An 18,023-nucleotide genomic window follows, 5' to 3' on the forward strand; every position below is an offset into this window, starting at 1 on the left:
TAAATTTCAAGTACTTTATACATAGTATAAAGCAATTTCTTGAATCAGGTAACTTCGTTAAACAAAAACTTGTATAAGTTTATATAGGCATCATCACAATTATAAGATAAAATATGGAAGACGCAATCTAATTGTAGTATTAAAACTACCAAAGTACTACGTCGACTTTTGGTAATCACCATGTTGCAACTACTTTTGACTGAACAGGCCAACTTCTGCTTGATGTTGACTTGCTTTGATACATCCAATAAGGTTACATCCTAAACAATTCTTCATGATAATTTTCCTAACCCGTTTGATACTCAAATCAAGACTTTCCTTATTTTCAAATTTTAATTGACAAATAATCATGCATTTTCTGTAATCTATAGCACTTTATCTAAGGGTATTTATAACTTCAATTTGGATAACTCTTATTATAATTTATTTCTTTTTAATTTATCATATTTACGCTTATAAAACTTGAAATAAGTGAAAATAAGATGAATACTTTACCCCATTTCATACTCAAATAAAACTAACTAAACAAAAATATATCCAACAAAAAAGGCAAATTAATTCGTCTACTCCATTTTAGAATATTTGTCATATTAATCTCTTTCAACTGTCTTAATATAATTGACACACTGCTATAAATGAAAGATGCACTACGTCTTTAACTCATCTAACACGTCTTATTAGCGTGTCTTTAACTCATCTAACACGTCTTATTAGCGTTTCGTACCCTCACATGTCTTGCGAGTAATAATATGAAATAAGCCCCACTACAACGTTGTTATTATGTTTTGAATACGTCAATATGCCCCTATAACTACACTCTCTATACGACTATACCCCATTGTTATTATTATGTTCTTAAACTACACCCCTAATCCCAAAAAAATGTTTCAGTTATTTTTATGTCGAAACAGAGAATATGCCCCTATTCTTTAAGTTTTTGAGCAGAGTGGCAGGACAAAGTAGGTTAATACAACACAAAACAACAGAGACTATCAACCGAAATAAATTGACCCGTATCCAAACCCGAACCAGATGCCCATATAGGCCACCCCTCCAAAGGGCCTGAGGCTGGTTGGAAAATGAGACAATGAAATATACGAAGTATTTCCTCTGTTTTTTTATACTTGCAACACACTTTTTATCATGCTTATCGATGAGGTGATTAAACTAGGTAAACGAATGAATTAAGTTATGAATTTTAAACAGTAGCAACTTATCCCTTTCTTCTTATAGGTGTTAAAATTTTGTAAATTAATTTATCCGTTTATCTAGTCTAATATCTTCCTTAACGTGTGTGCCAAGGGGATGTATAAAACACACACGGAAAAAAAAAAAAAGCAAAAAAAAAAAGGAAAGGGGGACACGTGAGAGAGAATAAATATTACAGCATAGCCAGAATGTGAAAACACGGAGAATTCTCATTTTTAAGGCATCGCATGTTTTGCCTGATTTCTCAACTCCTCCCTTTTCACCCTGTAACTGCACTCTCTATACTCCTCTGTTTCACTCTCTCTTTCTCTCTCTTAATTTTTGAATTTTAGTATTTTTTCTTCAATCCCCTTTTCAAAAAGCTAGCAAATTTATTAAATTTACCCAGAAAAAATCCCCATTTCTTGCAAATTCTTGATAACATTTCTTGTTTCTGTATTACCCATTAATGCAGAATTGTTTGGGTTTTGATTAATTTCTGAATTCTTGAAATTCTTATGGTAAAACCTCTGAATTTTGGAATAAAATAGAAGAGGGGTTTAATTATTTGGGTTAATTTCTTGAGAAATGCTTGATTGGCTTTGTTTTGGGTGGAGGAAGAGGAGGAATTACCAGGAATTTAATGGGGAGAATTTAAAATCTTTTAAAGACCCTGCTGTCCCTGATCGTAATTTGGGTAAGAATTTTTATCTATGATCATTTATATATAACTTTTTTTTTGGCGAATTTTAATTAATTAGTTCAATTTGTTGGTGTTTGAATTAATTTAATAATAAGTATTAGCATGATTAAAATTTTGTTTTTTATTTAATTCAGGTTTTTGAAACGAAGTTTTTAGTGTTAATTCAGTCCCATTTTAATTCCTTGTCCAATTATATAACCTTAAATGATAATTGTTGGAAATTTGAATTAATTATCAATTATTTTAATGGTTTAGTTCTAGCGTAAGAACATGTCTTAATTGTGCCATTTGATGGTTAAGACTTTTTGGTAATACTCAAAACGTTAGTTGTAGAATGTGCAATGTTATTTGATTCATTATTATGATTTTGGTTTTAGAAAAGTGATTTTTGATAGCAAAGTGATTGTTGATGTAGTAATTAGGTTGGTTCTTTTACGTTTTCTATGGATTTTCCGATGACTAAAGTTCGAGTTTAATCGATGATTCGTGTAATCCGCAATCTCATCGGTACAAATTGTTATTCTCCTTGGTAAACTCCAATAAGATTATTATTACTTAACTTCAAGAAGTTTGAAGTTTAATCCTTTGGATATTGGCCTAGATATTGAGAAGCTTTAATTGGGTGAGACTTGAGAGGCCCATCTTTAGGCAGTTTTGATCCATCTTGTTAACATGTGTTTAAAAGGCCTAATCATAATATTATTTTAGGATGACTTTTACCAATATATGAAATGGTAGATTGTAATACATGAGTTGGGTAACCAAGAATCATTGGTGAAGTTCAATATTTTTTATTGCTTGTTGCGCCAAAATTTGTCTTTCGATTATTGATAGCTATCGCCTATCGGTATCTCACATGGGAATGTGAGCACCCTTACTAAATGAATTTAATAATGGAATAGTCTTTAAGCACCATAAGTGTCCTAGTTTATGCATTACATTGTTAATCTGTAAGGTATATTATCATCAAAATTTGGCTTGTATCACTTCTTTTAATCACTGGTTTTCTTTTTTTGATAAATGTTGCAGAAGCCAATAAACAAGAGCAGAAAGCTGAGGCAGATTCCAAAGAGCAGTCTCTTGCTACAAATGATATAGGAAATGGTCGAAATAAAGCTAGAGTGTTCAACTATCAAGAGCTTGCTACAGCAACAAGAAATTTTCACCGAGAAACTTTCCTTGGGGAAGGTGGATTTGGGTCTGTTTACAAGGGAATACTTGAGAGCAACAATGAGGTATATATATTCCTAGTAATCGTTTTAGCTCTAATCTCAGGTTTACTAGTCTGTATAATGTCCTGAAACTCCTCCTTTTGAATATGCGTGATTATTGGCAGGTTATTGCTGTAAAAAAACTCAATCCATCTGGTCTTCAAGGTGAAAAGGAGTTCTTAGTGGAGATTCTCATGCTTTCTCTTCTGCGACACCCAAATCTCGTAAATATGTTTGGATATTGTGCTGAGGGCAGTCAGCGTCTTCTTGTCCTTGAATTCATGCCCATGGGATCCCTTGAAGCTCATCTTCATGGTACATTCACAGAAAAAACATTTCAAGTGGTTTATTGTTTGTATCGTATATTTACTTTGAGGTCATATATGGTGCAGTGGTGCACGCTCTTCTCATCACTTTCTTTTACCATTGGTTAATGTCCTGAATGTGGCCTCTTTGCAGATCTTCCACCTGACAAGGAGCCACTGGACTGGAAGACGAGAATGAAAATTGCAGCTGGTGCAGCTAAAGGAGTGGACTACCTGCATAATGAAGCAAAACCATCTGTTATTTTCAGAGACTTAAAACCATCTAACATTTTGCTGGATAACGATTTCAATCCAAAACTCTCTGATTTTGGGCTTGCAAAATTTGGTCCAGTTGGAGAAAATTCTCATGTCTCCACTAGAGTCATGGGTACTCATGGGTATTGTGCTCCGGAATATTTTTTAACTGGTAAATTAACACCACAGTCGGATACATTCAGTTTTGGGGTGGTCTTGTTGGAGCTTATCAGTGGACGTAAAGCCGTTGAACCAACTCGTAATGGTGGCAGAACTTCTCTTGTTGATTGGGTACTTTCTTTAACTTGTCCCCCATCTATGTATTTTATGTATCTGCCTCATTTGTCTGGTCATCTGGTAATATTTTGGGAGATTTTGGCGCCTTCATAGTTCATATTGCTTTTAAGTGGTAGCCTTAGTGGAATGATTTAAAACTAGCTAGAAGATTGGAAATTTTTCATGTCACTTGTCACTTTAAATTTGGACTTTGCTTAATTAAATGTTAGTAGATCTCCTTGGTAACTTTATGTATTATTCACCATCTTCAATGGATGGTAGATTGGTAGTTAATTAATGGCATAAATTATTTCCCTTTGGCCTTCAGCAGTAATCAGAGATTTAAGTCGTATGATTAATACCATTGGTAGTAGGATTATGCTTTCATCATCTTGCTAGCTAACATAAATAAAGTTTGAAAGAATCTTGTACTATGTGCCTCTACTTGATCGAGGTCTTAGGCTGGTTATTGTCTCTCACCCTGCCTATGCAATAAAGTCTGATTTCTAGTATCTTCTGATTTATTTCTTTCTATCAGTTGAAAATAACACTTTCACATTTGAGTGGAGGCGGGAATGAAAGAGGTGAAGTTGTCTGAGTTTCAAGGTTTTTATTGTGGTTGCAGGCACGTCCCCTACTGAAAAATCCCAAAAACTATTTGCAGTTAGCAGATCCCCGGCTGAAAGGGCAATTCTCTGTGTCTTCACTGAACAAGGCTGTAGAGGTTGCAGCCATGTGCCTGAGAGAGAAATCAACTGCTCGGCCCACCATGCATGAAGTTGCTCTTGCCATGAGCTATCTGACAACTAGGAAGCATGTTCGTACTCGCAGTGAATCTGAAGGAGTTTCTATAGACATTGGCCCTAGCCCCGGGGAAACAGCTAAAACATTGAACCCTGATGTAAATAGAGAGCAGGCTGTAGCAGAGGCCAAATTGTGGGGAGAGAAATGGAGAGAGAAGAGACGACAAAGTACAGGTGGTGGCTCTGATGGTGTAAGCAGGTAGTTATCTTTGATTAATATCAAGCACAATATCCATTTTTAGTCTTATGAGACTTTTACTGAAAATAGCTAGCGAATACTGAAGTCGCTTGACTTAATCTTATCTCTTGCTGAAAATTGCAGTTGGGTTGCACAAATGCACTAGGAATCGTTGAAGTGGAGGACTTGGTTGAAGATATTCTTTCTAGAGATATAGTTCATCGTGAATTTGCAATACAGCGATAACCATGGTTAGAGTTGCCACGAGTTTATTTGCAAGTTGGCATATTGTTTTGAAGGGAATCAGGGTGTTAGGAATAGAAAATGATAAACTAGTTTAGCTCAGTTTTTTTTTTCTTCTTCCTAGGATTTAGGATAGAATAGCAAATTCCATGCCATTGTCAAGTTTCCATTGTGGCATGCATTAAGTCGTGTGAAGCTAAGCTTCAGTGCAATGCTTACTGATGGATTACATTTTTGTTATTATTTCTGTCCTTGTCTGAAGATTTGCACCGTGCAGGAAACTATTGAATGACATACATACTTCGTATGAAATTAGATAATATAATGATAATTTTGGTATTCGTAGGATTGAATCTGATATTGTTCATCATCTTTGATGATTTAATTATCAATTATTGGTCAAATTCATATGCAATGTCACTTGAATCAGGTTATTTACGAGTTATGTGGATATGGGATTTCATCAATTCCCATCTAAAGAATAGATAGGTCATAGGCCTTTATGTTGAAATATGAAGGATATGGGAAAATTCAAGATACAATAGAGCACCAAAATTAAAATCTCATGACTTATCAAGCAAAATACACAGCATGGATTTAATATTGACCTAAGTATAGAAAAAAATAAATTGTTTGAGTAAATGACTATATGAGGTATTGAGGTAAATTATATTGAAAAACTAAATAATTAATCATGTAACAAATTTACATTATTAGCTTTCTAGTGAAAGATCTTTAGTTGGTAAAGATGGCATTAGCCCCGGTCGGGTCGGGCTGAAGCCTGCCACGAAAAAAGCACGACATGGTAGCATGGGTCGGGCCTGGGCCGCCTTTATTTGGGAGAAGCACGATAAGGCCCAGCACGACAAAGCATTCTAAAATTAATGCAATTTTGCTTAGGCACGCAAGCCCGTCACTATAGTATGTGGGCCTGGACCGTGTACAAGTCAACCTTTTGAAAACTTCGGTCCAGCACGCACGACACAAAACTCGTGGGGCGAGCCATGGGCTAAGCCTAACTAACCCCAAAGCACGTGGGTCTGACATGAGGCATGACCCGACACAGCCTAGAGGCATCTTTAAGTACTGGACAATATAAGATTTTGTTTTCAAATTTCATCACAAAATTTATGTAAGGAACACGTATATGTATAAGGGTGAGTTTATCCCCAAACTCGGACCAAGACTTCAGACTCTGCACATCAGCTTTCCACTAACTTTAAAATACTTTATTCACATTATCCCAAGACTCACTCCAAACTCACTTAATCCTCTTCAAAATATATTTATTTTTTTGTAAAATATACTTTTTTTTTTAAAAAAAAAAATTATTGTAAACTTTTGGTTGGTGAGGTGGCTAATTTTCATTGGCCTTGCAAAGTCTTGACATGGGTTTGGATTTTCCGAACTCCATGCAAGACTCACATGAGTCTAAGATGAGTTTATTGCAAGAATCTTGAGCAAGACTCATGTTGAGACTAACCCTAAGGAAAAAAAATGTTGTGGATATATTAAAGTGTCTTTTTATCTTCTTTGCGATGGAATATCTCTCTCTCTCATTCCGTTTTCATAGCTTCTAGCCTTCCACTGTTGCTTGATCTCCTCAATGGTACATACGGTGGTGTTGATGGTGATCAAGAAGAATCAAGGAGAGTGAAACGAATTTGTTAGGGCAAGAATGGCGAGGCAATAGTGATTAAACAAAGTAGGTTACGGTGGATGAATGTTTAACAAGAAAACTACATAACGCTGAAAAATTTGAAAAGAGCCAAAGAGGTGTTTTAGCGGAGGGACAATTATACAAGTTTAGCATTGGGAGTTGGGACACATTTTTTGTTTTGCATGTAGATTGATAATGTTTCTAAACCTGGCAAACAGGTCGTTCAGGTCGCTTTCGAGTTAGAAAATATTCGAGCCGGATTCGGGTTAATTCGGGTTTTGGGTCAATTTCGAGTTAATCCTTCGGGTTGAGTTCGAGTCGATCAGTTCGGGTTGGGTCAGTTCGAATCGAGTTAATTTTCAAGATTAGTTTTCGAGTCAAGTTCGGGTCAGGTTAGTTTGTGTCCGGTAAAATTTGGATCAAGTCGCCAAAAATAAATTCACTTACAAAAATTGTGGGAAAATTCCCACTTATTTCAATAATAGTAGTAACTTTTACATAATAATTACTACATAGAAACTAAAGTGAATTGAAAAAAAAAAATACACAAAAAAAAGACGTAAGTACCTATCGTGTCACTTTGGGTCAGGTCGCTTCTGCACATGTTGGTTCGGGTTAATCAATTAGTGTCACTTCGGGTTTTGGGTCAACTTCGAGACGTCTGTTCGGGCATCGGGTCACGTTCGAGTCAACTCCACTTCGACTCGCATCGGATTAATTTGGGTTTGGGTCATTTTCAGGTCACAAGTCGGATCTTTTAGGTCGGTTTAGGATTACCAAGTCTAATGTTATCATCATTATTTTTAAATAGAACAACTAACGAAATCATGGTCTAAATTTCATTTTACTTGGAAGATATCAAGAGTTGTGATCATGATTCAACATATTCATTTTTTCTTATGCTTATAGCTATTCATTTTTTAAAACTCCATAGGAAAAACTTTTGTACTTCCTCCATTAAATGTTAATTGCAACAAAGAAACATTTTATATCTCACAAATAATACCCCTTTGTTGCAATTAACATTTAACGGAGGAAGTATTTATTTAGGATTTGAAATAAAAGGTTGACAATACATTTGACAATAAAAAAAGTCAATCATGGTAGTCTTGTTGGATTTTTGCTAATTCACAAGTCAGAGTATAATACAGATTTTTTTTTAAAAAAAAAAACTTACTAGTGCAAAGGTGTATATAACAAATTCTAAAGGTTTTAGTGTGTTACTACTACGTTTTTTTTTTTTTTTTTGGTTTTAAATTGGGTTTAAAACTTTAAAACCAATTCTGTTTAGAAATAATTTTTTTTAAAATTTTTTTTTAATCATAAACTTTTTTTTTTTTTTTTCAAAACATTTTTAATCATAAACTTATGCTCCTAAGTCCTAAAGTTTAGTTAAGCTACCCAAATGGGCTTGTTTAGAAACAATTTAATTACCTATATGGCTGTATTTACAACATTTTTAAGTGTCTAAACCCCTAATTAAATCAAATTAATTAGGTGAAAAAATTTAAATATATTAGTACTGGAGTTCCTTCCCATTTGAAAAGCTGTCGAAATAGGACCAGACAGAACAAGTCACGTTATCAAATTAGTTTGAACATCCTGTAAAGTTTCTTCCTTTCTTTCTCATTTTCTCTCTCCTTCCCACCACCAAACTCTTCACTCATTCTTGGGAAAACATTTCAGAAAAGCTAATTAAATTATAAAAAAAGATTCTTCCTTTTTTTTTTTTTTTTTTTTCAAATTTTATGGGTGTTTGTTTGATCAATTTAAGTAAAACCCTTGTTCTTTAACTTTCCGGTGAATCAATTAATTTTTTCGCCGTCGATTTCAACTTAATTTTTTTTTTTTTGGTGGGTCTCAAATGGTTCAGCTGTTACTACTTCGCAAAACCCTAGAATAAAGTTTTCATCTTTTTTCTTTTTCTGGGGTTTGAAAAGTTTGCATTTTGGGGAAGAAGGTTGGGTTCACCCCCAAAAAATTTTTTTTTAAAAAAAAGGAAGGCATGTACGTTGTGCCGCCGCCGTCACAGAAGTCGGATCCGGCATCTGGGTCTACTGATTTAAGGGTTTATCAAACATGGAAAGGCAGTAATGTAAGTTGTTTATTTATTAATTTATTTTATATAAATATTTATAGGTTCTGGGTATTCTTGATTTTCTAGGATTTTTCCCATTTTAGTGGCTATTGAAGTGTTGAATTTGTTGTTTAATTAGTTTGATATTAATTGGTAGATTTGGTTGTAATGTCAATTAGATATTTATGGAGATGCTGCTTTTGAATTTGGTATGCTTTATTGGGAATTGAAAATTGGGTGTTTTTGATAATAAGTGCAATAATGTGAGCTAAATCTTTGGTGATTCTGTATCTTTCTAGTTTCTACTAGTAGCTGTTTAGCTGAAGATTGAACTTTGCATTTGATAGTTTGTTGTACTTAGTGAATGTGGAGTATTATTATCTTGATTCAATAAGATCTTTTGTATGAATAAATAACCTCAATGTTTGTTGAATCTTTGTGTCGTGTCTTGAACTGATGAGATGAGGAGGCCTTTACAATGGTGAATGATTTTCCTTTGGATGACTAGGAAGGTTTAAGTTTTTGCATTGGAGCCACTACTTTATGATGTGACATGGTCCTGTAAGAAGGGGACTATAATTAATTGGGGTTGGAATGTATTTTCGATTGCCTCTCGCAACTTTATTGATTTTTCCTTTTCGTTGTGGCATTATTGCGGCAATTTCCACATTTTTGCATTCTCTTGATTATCATTTCATGGTGGTGTTAATTGATGATAATAACAAACTGTGAACTATTTACAATTGTATACTATATGAAGTATCTGATAGACTGTTCAGTTCATAGAATTTCTATCATTTTCTTCTCTATTCCTTTTAATTGTCAATCGTTTACCAAAACATACTTCTATGGTACAATGTGACTCTAAGTTGCCTATGGTCATGTTCTCATGTACTGTCTATTTTTGGTCACTAAAGTGATCTTTTTCATGTTTGAAGATAAATAAGTTAACTGGGAAGCAATGCTGTTTGGTCACTAAAGTGATCTTTCTCATGTTTGAAGATAAATAAGTTAATTGGGAAGCAATGCTGGATGCTGACGTATACATTCTGATACTTACTCTATTCATCTCTTGTAGAAGCTGTGTTTATTTTGTAATATCCTCTTTTTCATAGTCTTTGGAATCTGAGTTTACATTTTGTGCATTTTGGTAGTCTTTGGTCTTCTTTCTTGTTTTATTTATGTCGAGTTTTGTTTATATTTTGTTTGATTGTTCTATATTAATCATTCAGATTTTGGAAGATATTTGGGATTTGGAATTGGAATGGTGCTGTAAATTTGACATTGCTTTTTCTGCTCATTAACTATGATTTTTTTTACTTGTTACTCTGCAGAAATTTTTGCTTCAGGGGCAGCTAATATTTGGACCAGATGTGAGGTCATTATTTTTGACCATATTCCTCATCGTTGCCCCGATTGCAGTATTTTGTGTTTTTGTTGCTAGAAAGCTGATGCATGCTTATTCTCATAATTCGGGAATATCAATCTTGGTTGTGGTGGTGGTGGTCACCGTTTATGTGAGTTCTCTATCTTCCTCATTCTCCCTCCTATTTAATGCTGTGGCATTCTATTCATCCTAATTCATGTTTAATTTCTTTTTACTCATAACCAATCACTCAAGATGATTTGATTTGTTGGGTTTCTCTTATCCTAACTTTTCATATTTGGAATTGTTACTTTTCGATTTGACATGGCTTGGTTTGTGGCTTGCTCCTTGAGTTAGTTGAACCAGTATTTACAGCATGACCTGTGCTGTCCGTGCTGAAGCTTCATGGAATGAATGATAAATTATACGAAGTATCTTGCATGATATGTTAGCTTAGGATATTAATTGCTGAAATGCTTCGAGGCATTGTCAATGGTTGAAGATCCAGAATTTCCCAAATAATCTTGTGGTCAATTCAATTATTTGCTAATACATTTACTTGTTAATTTTTATAATGCTTTAAGTAGCTTTCTGTTCACCCTTTTTGTTCTTTTTCATTCCTTTATAAGAATTGTCTGCATTTGCTTTAATTTGCATCCTTGTTAAAGTGGGCCCCATGCTGTAAATAAGATGAAGGGATGCATAAAGTTTGTGTTTTTCCTTCAGTTAATTGTTTGGAACAAGACCCTTTGTACATCAGGTTTTATTGAGTCCTTGTACCTTTTCATTGCACTTTCTTTGGGTTTAGGCAAGTTAAAACCATTTTGCTTATATGTGCATGACATTGTGGAACATCCTTATGAGGATAAATGGAGGCTGGATTCTATGTCTTTGAAGTAAATTCATTCTGTTAAATCACTTTTGACAAATTCATTCTGTCGGGCCTTATTTGACTAATTGAACGTTGCTAATCTACCAAGCATTTTTTATGTGTGTCTTGTATTATTTTCATTCAGTAGTATGTGAGTTGTAGTGCTTTTGATTTTATGAATGAAATGATATACTAGTTAGTTAAGGTTCCTTGATTCATGATTGACACAACTACATGCCTACATGTCCTAGTCTCAGACTTAGGCTATGTTATAAAAAGTGTAGTGTGCCTGGCCATATCTATGTTGGAGTTTTGATGATTTTACCCCAGCATTTTAGGTGAAATGAAGAGTTTGAGTAAAGTAGCTTGATAAGACACGTGGAATTTATGCAGTTTTCCTTTTTTGCAGCTTGATGTGATTGAGGTAAAATCTAGTAACTTGCTGTTTGGGTCTTTATTTTCCTGAAATTTGTAGATGTTTCTTGTTGGCAGCTTAGGTTATTAAACGTAAAAAAAAAAAAAAAAAAAAAACTAGTTTCAATTTTTAAAAGAACTGCTGCCAGTTTTCCACCAAGCTGAAGATTAAGGTTGTGTAATGTATGACACTATGATGTCATAAGTCGTCACTGCTGTTGACCGAATAATTATTGGTTGTAAGTTTGTTACCATCTGTGGCAAAAACTATCCTTTTTAGCATTTCCAGTCATTAGTTCTTGAAATCTTAATTTTTGTATTGAATTTTGATCCTGTGTTATATTTTTTCAGAAAAGAAATCTGTGGTATGTCAAATTCTTACGCTTCTTTTCTTTTTCTCCAGGATTTAGTCCTCCTTTTACTTACTTCTGGAAGAGATCCTGGTATAATACCCCGCAATGCGCACCCTCCAGAACCTGAAGGTTTTGATGGGAGTGCTGAAGGTGGGGGCGCCCAGACACCACAGCTACGATTGCCACGAATTAAAGAAGTAGAGGTCAATGGCATCCCAGTGAAAATTAAATACTGTGATACTTGCATGCTTTACAGACCTCCTCGCTGCTCTCATTGTTCAATTTGCAACAATTGTGTGGAAAGATTTGATCATCATTGTCCATGGGTCGGCCAATGCATTGGGCTGGTGAGTACTTACTGCTTGGTTATAGGTATTATAGTGGTATTTTCTGCCAATATTGCTGCTATGCATCATCCTTGTGGCTGAGTCATACGTGGGGATGTAGTCTGTGTTTAGAAATATGCATTGTGATGCAAATTATAGTGCTCTTGTTCGTTGGCTTTAAGAATGTTGTATTCTTAGCCTTATGCGCTATATAAATTTTTATTCGTCTTCTCACTTATTTTTTTTTTTGGTAACATGACATGCTGTTACAATTTTTTCTCCTGCTGCTGGAATACCTTCACAGTAATAGTTTTTACATCGAAGTCACTTTTCTTAGATATAAAATCTGATAAAGACATTCTTGTTGGCATTTCAATGTTTTAGGTCTACTTGCTTTTTATTGAGCTCTTGGGTTTTCAATTTATGAAGGAATTTTGGGGTTGACTTTTTGCAATTTTCCAGTGGTATAAGGAATGTTTTGCAGTCTTATAGTGCTGTGCTAAGTGTATGGTTGGTTGACTTCTTATAGATATTTAGTTGTGTGTTAGCATGGTGGAAATTATTGGAAGGCGATAAAAAGAAATATGAAGTGACAATAAAATGGGACAACCTGGGATTGAAATTATAACACTTTCAACGTGTTCCTTTTTCTAGGAATATTCATATTATCTACTCTGCAGCTCATTATTCTCACTTGTAAGGTGCCTGCTTTCCCGTGATGATGGAATCTTGAGAAGGTGCATATACTTACATGATAAGTTACTTTTTGCAGAGAAATTATCGATTCTTCTTCATGTTCGTTTCCACAACTACAATCTTGTGTATATATGTTTTTGCATTTTGCTGGGTCTACATTAAGAGGATCATGGACGCAGAAGAGACATCAATATGGAAGGCTATGATTAAGACTCCTGCGTCCGTTGTTCTCATAGTTTATACATTCATCGCAGTTTGGTTTGTGGGTGGCCTTACGGCCTTCCACTTGTATCTGATAAGTACGAATCAGGTAATGCATTCTATAAATTTAATCTGTCCATGTTTTGTAGTTGACATGTCTTAGTGCTTAGTTCTAATGACTATCGGGATTGCTCCCTCTTATGCTCGTCTTTGCAGACAACATATGAAAACTTCAGATATAGATATGATCGACGGGCTAACCCATACAACAAGGGTGTGGTGGAGAATTTCAAGGAGATATTTTGCACAAGTATTCCCCCATCAAAGAACAACTTCAGGGCCTTGGTGCCTAGGGAGTCTCCTCCATCAGTCCGGCCAATGGGGGCAGGATTTGTCAGCCCAAGCATGGGGAAGGGCACAGATGACATAGAGATAGGCCGAAAGGCAACATGGGGTGGAGAATTTGGGCCAGGCCTTGAATCCGGTGAAGGACAAGTAAGCGACAATGACATCCTAAATATCAAAGATGGAAGATTAGGTGAAGCATCTCCTGAAACAAGGGGTCATGTAGATGAAATTGGGGAGCGTGGTGGACTACACCCTAGACGTTCTAGTTGGGGAAGGCAGAGCGGGAACTGGGAAATGTCACCTGAAGTTCTTGCATTGGCAGCTAGAGTAGGTGGCAGCAGCACTACTGCGATGCCTGCTGGAAATCAGCATACAGACATTAAGTTGTGAATTGCGACAACCCCAGGAGCTTATAAGTTTTTCATTACATCAGTGTGTTCTATTGTTAGCGGGGTATGTGTTTGGCTGGGGCGTGATTCAGGAAACTTGGTCATCCAATTCAACAGCACGTTTAAATTGTATGTGAATTTGTAGGGCTAAGTTTGTTTTTCCTTAGGGGTGTTGATATTCAGTTGTCGAAAAATGGTGTTTGAAATGATAGATACAGGTGTGATGTATGAATTCTCTCTTTCCTTCCACCTTTTTGGTCCTTGTATTGTATTCACTTCTTGCTTGTATTCTTAACCTCACTCACACTTCTCTTACTCTGATCCTCCTTTCAATGCAAGTGAAATATCCGCGCCAAAATACCTGGACAACTGCTTCCTTAAAGCCATACAAGAGATTTAAGTATGCTTCATAGTTATACAGCTCCATACATTAACTTTCTGTAGGCTAATACTAGTAAATTTGAAAACGAGTTTGTGAATCTTTAATCCTTGTGCATAACCTTAAACGACGAGAAGTGGGGTGGGATGTTTAAAAAAAAAAAAAAGTGGCCCTATGATGATTTAAGAATTAAGACAGATGAGAGCAGATATAAAAGAAAACAAAAAGAAAATCAAAGAATTATCCGGACAAAGATGGACTATATGTTAAACAGACAATAAAAAATAAAGAAAAGAAAAACAGAAGAAAAGATGGAGTCATTAAAAATATGAATCAGAAAGTCAATACTTTGGAAGGTACCTGTTTGGTCAACACATGGACAACCTTTTGTTGGGTAATAACTCATCCACTTAAATAAGACAAAGGAAAGAGAAAGAAACAGACACCTTGATTGAAATTGACATTAATGCGTAAGCTATTTACTTTAATTTATTTTTTATTTTTCATAAATTTGAAAATTTTGTTTGGAAAATGTGCTTTTATTTGCATTGGGAAAGTCAATGTCTCAATACAAACAATTTCATTCTATGGTTGTTGTAAATTGTAATCTTCCATTCAAAATAATTTCTCTCTTTTGACTTTGATTTGATATTAAGTTAAAACTTTGACATGATTTGGTTAGTTTAATGTTTAATCTAATCTTATGGTTGCTTTTAGATTTTTTTATGACATGTATACCACATAATTTTATGTGGCATTGGATACTCGCTATAATACTCCCTCCGTCCCCTATTGATGGTCACTTTTGCCATTTTTGGTGACTCAAAATGTTAGTCACATTTGCTTTTTTCAAGTACCATTAATATTATTTTTTTTACCAAAATTCTCTAACATTTGCAAAAATATTTGTGCAAATTTAACTTTTCCATGTAAATTTTACTTTCTCTCTCTACTTTTTTGCATACCCAATGTAAATTTACCTTTTCAATGTACTTTCTTTATTTCTCCTTAATTCCCGTGATTTTTTAGCAAAAGTGACCATCAATAGGGGACGAAGGGATTACAAAAATCATGTAGTAATATATCGTTGTAAATCTTAACACATGAAGTATATACAATACTCCGTACCTATTATAGCAATCTAACAAAATTCTACTATCTTCGTTTTTTATTAGTTCACACATTTTGACTTTAGCATGATTCACACACCTTCTTTTAATCATGTTTTGTGATTTGTATGTGAAGAAAAATATATTCAAGTGATATTTTATTAGATTCGTCACAGTGTATATTTTCAAAATATCAAATTTTTATAATTTTTGCTTATCGGGAATTAAAAATATTAATGATTGAATTTGTGCATTGTCAAACGTGATTAAAGAAACGTGTCAAATAAAAAGAAATGGAGGGAATATTATGATAAACAAAAACAATTACTATGTCCGTATTTAAAAGTTTTTCCTATTTTTACCATTTTCATGAGACGGGTACCGTTCAAACAAAAATAACTTTTTAATTTTTTATCCATAGATCAGGTTCAGTACAATGTCCAAACATGGGCAAATATTTTTGTTATTGGTCAGCTGTCCTATCTCCTATCCCTCTTTTTCTCTATCCTATTATTATTAACTTGAAGAGTACTTCCAACAATCAATCTCCATGCAAATGTGGGAGTAAAGTCATCTTCATAGAAACAGAATTTAAGAGAGAGAAGAAAAAAAAAAAATAGCAGGTTTGTTTCATTCTCATACAATTTCACTCCCTTTTTATACTCATTTCTTCACTAGTTTTATTTTAGCTCATTTACTCTTCCTACTACTGTTGTTAAATGAGTTGGTAGTAATAGTTATTTATTTCTAAGTACATTCTACTATCTCAATTGTCTTGCATTTATGCATGTCTACTTACTCAACTTTGAATTTCTCTCTTTTTTTGTTTTTTACAAGGTTTATATAACATAAATACAAGAATCATATATATATAAAAAAAAAAGAACATGTTCAAGAATCAACTTCAGGAATTAGCACAAAGAAGCTGCTTCAATCTACCATCTTATGCTTGCAGAAGAGAAGGACCAGATCATGCTCCTAGATTTAAAGCTTCAGTTAATTTTAATGGAGAAGTATTTGAAAGTCCAGGTTATTCACCTACTTTAAGGCAAGCTGAACATGCTGCTGCTGAAGTTGCCCTTAATCTACTCTCCTCTAGAGGGTCCAAATCCCTTACTGCTAGAGTTCTTGTACGCTCCTTTTTTATTTCATTTAATTATGATATGATACGGACTTTGTTCGGAGTTAGTTGTCATGTTACGGCCTTTTTTAAAAATTATGCTATCAACGTGACAATTAATTCTGAGCGGAGGGGGTGTTATTAAATCCCGTCTTTATTTTTTGTTGCTGTTGTTGTTGTTGGGAAGGATGAGACAGGAGTGTACAAGAACCTTCTGCAAGAAACAGCTCACAAAGCAGGACTTAATCTGCCTGTTTATACAACTATAAGAACAGGACCAGGGCATGTTCCTGTTTTCACTTGTACTGTTGAGCTTGCTGGTATGAGTTTTACTGGTGAATCAGCTAAAACTAAGAAGCAAGCTGAGAAAAATGCTGCTATTTCTGCTTGGTCTTCCTTGAAAACAAGTATGTAGTCTTATAGTCTATGTACAAGTCTATGTACTCTCTCCGTCCCAAATTAATTATTATACTAGTCGATGCACGGGTTTTATGATGATTAATTGTTATGTTTGTGACTTTGTGTTATGCAGTGCCAAGTTTGTTTCCAAAGATAGAAACAGCAGAGAATAACAATCTTGGAGGAGAGCAAGATCAAGTGATTGTTGCTAGGGTTTTATCAAGTTTCAAATCTCAGAAAACAGGAAAACAAAGGGATTATAATCATCATAATCGTAATCATCATAGAAGATCATCAAGAAATGCAAGAACTTGGAGATCAGATGAGACACACAAGTATTTTACAACTTTACCCTTGAAAAATCCTTCAGAAATTTCAACTTCACAGCAAAAAAGCAGTAGTTTTGTTGATCTTTTACCACCACCACCTCCAAGAACAATGTCAAAGATCCTGCCTTTAACTTTAAAGACTAGCAGTACAAACTTCAACCTGAATGAAGGTCATCTTGTGTGTCCTGGTAAACTTGATGGTATTGTAAAATCAACAATTTCCACCTCTCAACAACAAGGCGAAACCCAATTCAAGAACTTGTTTTTGGGATCGTCCTTAAGCTGTGCTCAAATGGGTATCATGGGTAATTACAACAGTAATCTTAGAGGGATTGCGCCTGCGGTTCAAATTAGATCAGTAATCCCAGTTTGTGCAGCTCCTCCTGTTAAACCTTTGGTAAAAGAAGATGAATCTTCTTCTTCTGCTGCTGTAATTTCGCCTCCTGAATCTTCTCAACAGCTTTCTACCACTCTCAGTTCTCAAGTAATCAAGTTGCAGATCAAACAAGAGTGATTAATTAGGTAGTTTAATTTAATTTGTAGTTATTAGTTAAAACTATTAGAAATAAGTAACCTTTCTTCTAGTAGTAGTATCAGTATGTTACAATGTTACATTGACTAGGCTCAAATAGTACTACGTGGTATTAAGTATTTAACACAGGCACATGTCTAAGTATCATTTTCGGAACATGGCATGCTTTATTGCAAAATCAAGCATCTGAGTGTCGATATCTATGTCGGAGTGCCATTGAAGGGTCGTTGCAAAATTTGTTAGTCACGGTAAAAAATTTGTATAACGGTACTAGTAGTAGTGGTAAAATATG

At 34.6% G+C, this 18,023-nt stretch overlaps 3 protein-coding genes across 5 annotated transcripts; all 3 read left to right on the forward strand.

The window, feature by feature from the left end:
• Positions 1-1,421: 1,421 nt before the first annotated feature.
• Positions 1,422-5,474, forward strand: LOC145563348 (putative serine/threonine-protein kinase PBL7). Of its 3 annotated transcripts, none has more exons than XM_081623794.1 (6): positions 1,422-1,885; positions 2,924-3,126; positions 3,228-3,417; positions 3,562-3,953; positions 4,564-4,940; positions 5,064-5,474. In XM_081623794.1, the coding sequence occupies exons 1-6, from the start codon at positions 1,777-1,779 to the stop codon at positions 5,083-5,085; spliced, it is 1,293 nt and encodes a 430-aa protein (XP_081479920.1). In that variant the 5' UTR covers positions 1,422-1,776; the 3' UTR covers positions 5,086-5,474. The 3 variants fall into 3 exon arrangements, with proteins under 3 accessions (XP_081479920.1, XP_081479921.1, XP_081479919.1); XM_081623795.1 differs by having other exon boundaries at positions 1,423-1,885; positions 2,921-3,126; positions 4,603-4,940; XM_081623793.1 differs by having other exon boundaries at positions 1,424-1,885; positions 2,921-3,126.
• Positions 5,475-8,368: 2,894 nt separating this feature from the next.
• On the forward strand, positions 8,369-14,151 carry LOC145562110 (putative protein S-acyltransferase 7). The gene is made up of 5 exons (XM_081622290.1): positions 8,369-8,917; positions 10,234-10,416; positions 11,954-12,250; positions 13,002-13,235; positions 13,343-14,151. The coding sequence occupies exons 1-5, from the start codon at positions 8,828-8,830 to the stop codon at positions 13,862-13,864; spliced, it is 1,326 nt and encodes a 441-aa protein (XP_081478416.1). The 5' UTR covers positions 8,369-8,827; the 3' UTR covers positions 13,865-14,151.
• Positions 14,152-16,104: 1,953 nt separating this feature from the next.
• LOC145562112 (double-stranded RNA-binding protein 3-like) lies at positions 16,105-18,023 on the forward strand. The gene is made up of 3 exons (XM_081622293.1): positions 16,105-16,481; positions 16,659-16,878; positions 17,004-18,023. Exons 1-3 carry the CDS (start codon positions 16,239-16,241, stop codon positions 17,711-17,713), a joined length of 1,173 nt encoding a protein of 390 aa, XP_081478419.1. The 5' UTR covers positions 16,105-16,238; the 3' UTR covers positions 17,714-18,023.

This window comes from Chenopodium album, chromosome 10 (genome assembly GCF_948465745.1).
Source record: "Chenopodium album chromosome 10, dcCheAlbu1.1, whole genome shotgun sequence".
NCBI classification, from domain to species: domain Eukaryota; kingdom Viridiplantae; phylum Streptophyta; class Magnoliopsida; order Caryophyllales; family Amaranthaceae; genus Chenopodium; species Chenopodium album.

What these genes read in the sequence shown, in the direction of transcription:
- LOC145563348 (XM_081623793.1), top strand. Translation starts at nt 1,777, where the DNA reads ATGCTTGATTGGCTTTGTTTTGGGTGGAGGAAGAGGAGGAATTACCAG. An exon ending in TGTCCCTGATCGTAATTTGG is followed by an intron (nt 1,886 to 2,920) that starts GTAAGAATTTTT and finishes TAAATGTTGCAG; the next exon opens with AAGCCAATAAACAAGAGCAG. An exon ending in TACTTGAGAGCAACAATGAG is followed by an intron (nt 3,127 to 3,227) that starts GTATATATATTC and finishes GATTATTGGCAG; the next exon opens with GTTATTGCTGTAAAAAAACT.
- LOC145562110 (XM_081622290.1), top strand. Translation starts at nt 8,828, where the DNA reads ATGTACGTTGTGCCGCCGCCGTCACAGAAGTCGGATCCGGCATCTGGG. An exon ending in TGGTGGTGGTCACCGTTTAT is followed by an intron (nt 10,417 to 11,953) that starts GTGAGTTCTCTA and finishes CTTTTTCTCCAG; the next exon opens with GATTTAGTCCTCCTTTTACT. An exon ending in TCGGCCAATGCATTGGGCTG is followed by an intron (nt 12,251 to 13,001) that starts GTGAGTACTTAC and finishes TACTTTTTGCAG; the next exon opens with AGAAATTATCGATTCTTCTT.
- LOC145562112 (XM_081622293.1), top strand. Translation starts at nt 16,239, where the DNA reads ATGTTCAAGAATCAACTTCAGGAATTAGCACAAAGAAGCTGCTTCAAT. An exon ending in CCCTTACTGCTAGAGTTCTT is followed by an intron (nt 16,482 to 16,658) that starts GTACGCTCCTTT and finishes GTTGTTGGGAAG; the next exon opens with GATGAGACAGGAGTGTACAA. An exon ending in TTGGTCTTCCTTGAAAACAA is followed by an intron (nt 16,879 to 17,003) that starts GTATGTAGTCTT and finishes TGTGTTATGCAG; the next exon opens with TGCCAAGTTTGTTTCCAAAG.